This window comes from Cebus imitator, unplaced genomic scaffold, assembly GCF_001604975.1.
Source record: "Cebus imitator isolate Cc_AM_T3 unplaced genomic scaffold, Cebus_imitator-1.0 Scaffold106, whole genome shotgun sequence".
NCBI lineage: Eukaryota > Metazoa > Chordata > Mammalia > Primates > Cebidae > Cebus > Cebus imitator.
In genome coordinates, this window is record NW_016107421.1 from 1,044,204 (window position 1) to 1,048,191 (window position 3,988).

A 3,988-nucleotide genomic window follows, 5' to 3' on the forward strand; every position below is an offset into this window, starting at 1 on the left:
TTAGTAGAGAATGGGTTTCACTATGTTGGTCAGGGTAGTGTCGAACTCCTGACCTTGTGATCCACATGCTTCTGCCTCCCAAAGTGCTGGGATTACAGGCATGAGCCACTGTGCCTTGCCGATGACTCTTAATTCATCCACCAAAGATGGCCCCAGGTCCACTTCAGTGACTTTCCCCTTACTCTTTGTACAAGTTGGCTTGCTGGGTCTTGACCAGGCCATGTTCAAAGAATAAAGGCCACCTGAAGGGTTCCCATACCCTTTGTAAGGGATTTTGATTTCTGCTTCATGAAAACTGTTACAGGCAACCCATCTGATATAGGGTAAAAGGCACATTCTACCTTCTTTGATTATATTATCCTTTCTGCAATTCATAGCGAATTCACATTCATATTGAATATGCTAATGATATATCATAATTACAATCACATCAATCAGAAGACATACATCAATAGTAAAAATCAGTCTGGAATTTTAATTAAGCACTGATACAGGGTTTTGCACTTGGTACAGATTTCCCAAAAGACCAAGCTCAAGAGTGGGATTATTAATTAATGGATATATACATTCAATCAAATATTAATTAGGCAACCTTCCAGGGCAGTCCTGGGTGACCTCACTGACTCTGTGGATAGCCAGCCCCAAAACCTGGACTCACAGTTTCTTGACCACTCTGAGCGATACCTCATACCTCTGCCACTGGGCTCACAGCTTCCTCTCCTAAAAGCCATCATGGTTATTCCCCCATGCCTATTCCTCAGCTTATTGAGAACTTGACCCTCCATAGTCTCCCAATCTAACAACCAATGTAGATATCATTCATTCATTTATTCATCTTTAACTTTCATTTATTAATTTATTCAGAAGATATTTGTTGAGCACATACTGCATGCCAGGTTCTGAAATAGGCATTTCAGAAAGAATTATGTACACAACAGAAACAGTCTGTGTCCTCACAGAGGAAACAGAAGTTGAAAAAAAGGTTTATGCTTAGTGATGACAGTACAGTTCATTGTGTCATTGGAAGCAAAATGGGTGTTTGAAACAAAGGTGACATGGATATAGAAGGGTGGGTGCCGAGGGAGCCTGGTCTGGTGTGGGGCTTTCTGGAAGGCTTCCTGGAGGAAGTGATATGGGAGCCAAGATCTGAAAGATGGAGAGAGTTAATGAGGTGGGGGCTGGGGTTGTGATGGTGGGAACAGCATGTGCAAAGATCCTGGGGTGGGAGGCATGCCTGAGGAGTGAAAGACAGCAGTGACATTGGATATGGTGTGTGGGAGCTCAAGAACTTGTGAGGTCCTAGCACAGGAGGCTCCCTGAACCCTGTCTGGTCTTGTTCAAGTGTAATGGGATATTGTTAAAAGGTTTGAAGCCGGGAGAAAATGTGATAAGAGTTGTGTTCAGGAGAGCTGATATTCTGGCAGCAGTGGGGCAGAGGATGGAGGAGGCAGGAGTGTGTGGGATGGAGTCCCAGCTAGGAGGCTCCTGTTGCCATCTCTGGGGCCCATCAGTTTACTTGGTAGCTGTATTCATTTTCTTCTTCTTCCTTTTTTTTTTTTTTCAAGAAAAAATAAAAATAACCCCTTGGTACTGCCCACCTCCACTTGTGCTCTAGAATTTTGAGAACTTCGCCTCTCCTCCCCGTGTGTCAGTCCTAGCTGGACCCCTATTCTTCAGCCTGAACAAAGGCTGCACACATGAAGAGGGCCTTTTCTTCATGCTTTCATCCTCACCCACCCTCTGCTTCAAAATCCCCATGGTTTGTCTTTTCCTGCAGTTTCCACTCATTTCCCCATCACCTACCTGGGTGCTTTGAACTAAGACCTCCCTCACCACCTTTCCCAGGCAACTGCAGCCTCCCTCAAAAGCTCACCTTCTAATTTCCAAATCCAAGGGCTCTTGTTTCCACCTTCAAACAGCCGGACCCTGAGACTTTGTCTCCCACCCGGCGGAGCCTCTGCCATTCCAGATCCTCATTTCCAAATGTCGTCAGGGAAACCTGCCATCGCCTTGAACTCAATCTAATGGAAACCAGACTTGCTTCCTGGGCTAGAAGGGGCCCTTCCTCACCAAGCTCCTGCTGGGCTCGCCAGTGCTCATAACCTTGGAATTGGGGATTTCTTTTTCTTTTTAAAATGTCTTAAAATTAAAAGTTACAGAAAGGACAATATAGAATATTCTTAATCTCTTTCTGCAGTTTCCAAGTCTTCTTTCTAAGTTGTCTTGTTTGCACTTGAGTGCTTATTTCCTATTGTTTAAGTTTTTATGGTCACATTTGGATGGTGTCTATGGTCTTCTATTGTCCTTTATTTACTTTGTCATTTAATAACTGAGCATCTGCCATGTGTCAGGCTTTGTCTCACACACACACACACACACACACACACACACACAATTTCTAGTCAAATGAGGCGCTCAGCTTTTTGATAGGGGCTTTTTGATACGTGTGCCCTTGTATAACTGGTATAACTGGTATAACTTGTATAATTCTCACTGTAGTCAAGGACTCATTATTACAATTCAGAAATTAGAAGCTATGATCTGGAACTCCACTATAGGTGGTCTTTTTAAAAAAGGTCCCTCACAAAAAGAAAGAAGTTTGTGCTCCTCGTGTGTAAAATCTGTTGGCTGACAACTTTGTTCTTTAACTTTTGCCAGCTCAAAGAAATTCTTGAAAGTTCTCACCTATTAACAGTTATTAAAATGGAAGAAGCTGGGGATGAAATTGTGAGCAATGCCATCTCCTACGCTCTATACAAAGGTGAGTAAAAATAGCTCCTTTTGAAGTGTCAGCTTTGTGTTGCCCTCTGTGGCTTTTCATGACATACCTTTCTTTGATAAAACAGCTTTACTGAAATACAAGCTTGTGCTTAATTTTGATGATCCTAGATTGGACGCTAGAATAACTGCTGTTGCCCCATAGAGGTGAATCTCCTTGGTCATATCTATTTGACAGAATAAGAATTTTTACTTCACTAAAATTGTGGTTAAACACAATCACAGTGGTCTCCAAAGAGCTACTTCTAATAGTGGTTTAAATATATTTTTTTTAAATTGGGCCTCAGATTCCTTTGAGAATGTGGCAAAACTATGGATCTTTGTCCCAGCATTCTACACGTGTGTACACACATGCACATATATTTCACACATTAAGTAATTTTGCATTTAATTTCAGGGGTTTAAAAATTCCCTGAAGTTTATGAATGAACCTCAGGTTAAAAAATTCTCATTCATGATCTTTGCTGCTTTAGAATTCCATGAAGTAATTGTTACCCGGAGTAAATAGATCCTTGGCTGTCTAGACTTGAATTGTGTGGCTGAATTGTGCGGCTGAATTGTGCTAGAGCAGAGCTAGGCACATTGGAAGTGCAATTTAAACATTAGCAATCTATTAGAATCATTCTTATTGTACTTGCCAGAAATTTGGTTATAAAAGTATTTATTGAAATGGAATTATGTCTGCACAGATACATAGATGCAGTAAATATTAGCTCTGGAAAAGACGAGAATAACATTGTTGTAATGTGGCTTATTGTTTCATAGATTTAGATATAGCATAAATCAGATATGGCTTGAAATATAATGCTATGGAATCTTAATTTGTGGAAAAATTCTTAAGATACCATTATCACATTGTTAGGCTATGCAATGGAAAGACATTATTGTAGCTTGACTCCATGCCCATTATAAACTTTGGGACATACAGGATGTGGTTAAGAATGAGTGGGTCCGGGTGCGGTGGCTTATGGCCGGGTGTGATGGCTCACGTCTGTAATCCCAGCACTTTGGGAGGCCGAGGCGGCTGGATCATGAGGTCAAGAGATGGAGACCATCCTGGCCAACATGGTGAAACCCTGTCTCTACTAAAAATACAAAAATTAGCCGGGCGTGTTGGCGGACGCCTGCAGTCCTAGCTACTTGGGAGGCTGAGGCAGGAGAATTGGTTGAATCTGGGAGGCGGAGGTTGTAGGGAGCTGAAATCACGCCA

At 42.0% G+C, this 3,988-nt stretch overlaps 1 protein-coding gene across 1 annotated transcript in view; it reads left to right on the plus strand.

Moving 5' to 3' along the window:
- Positions 1-3,988, plus strand: part of TRPM8 (transient receptor potential cation channel subfamily M member 8) — a 100,631-nt gene that overhangs the window by 33,382 nt on the left and 63,261 nt on the right. Inside the window, exon 10 of the mRNA XM_017537713.2 lies at positions 2,659-2,761. Within this exon, the coding sequence (XP_017393202.1) occupies positions 2,659-2,761 (103 nt within the window). The remainder of the gene's footprint in view (positions 1-2,658; positions 2,762-3,988) is intronic.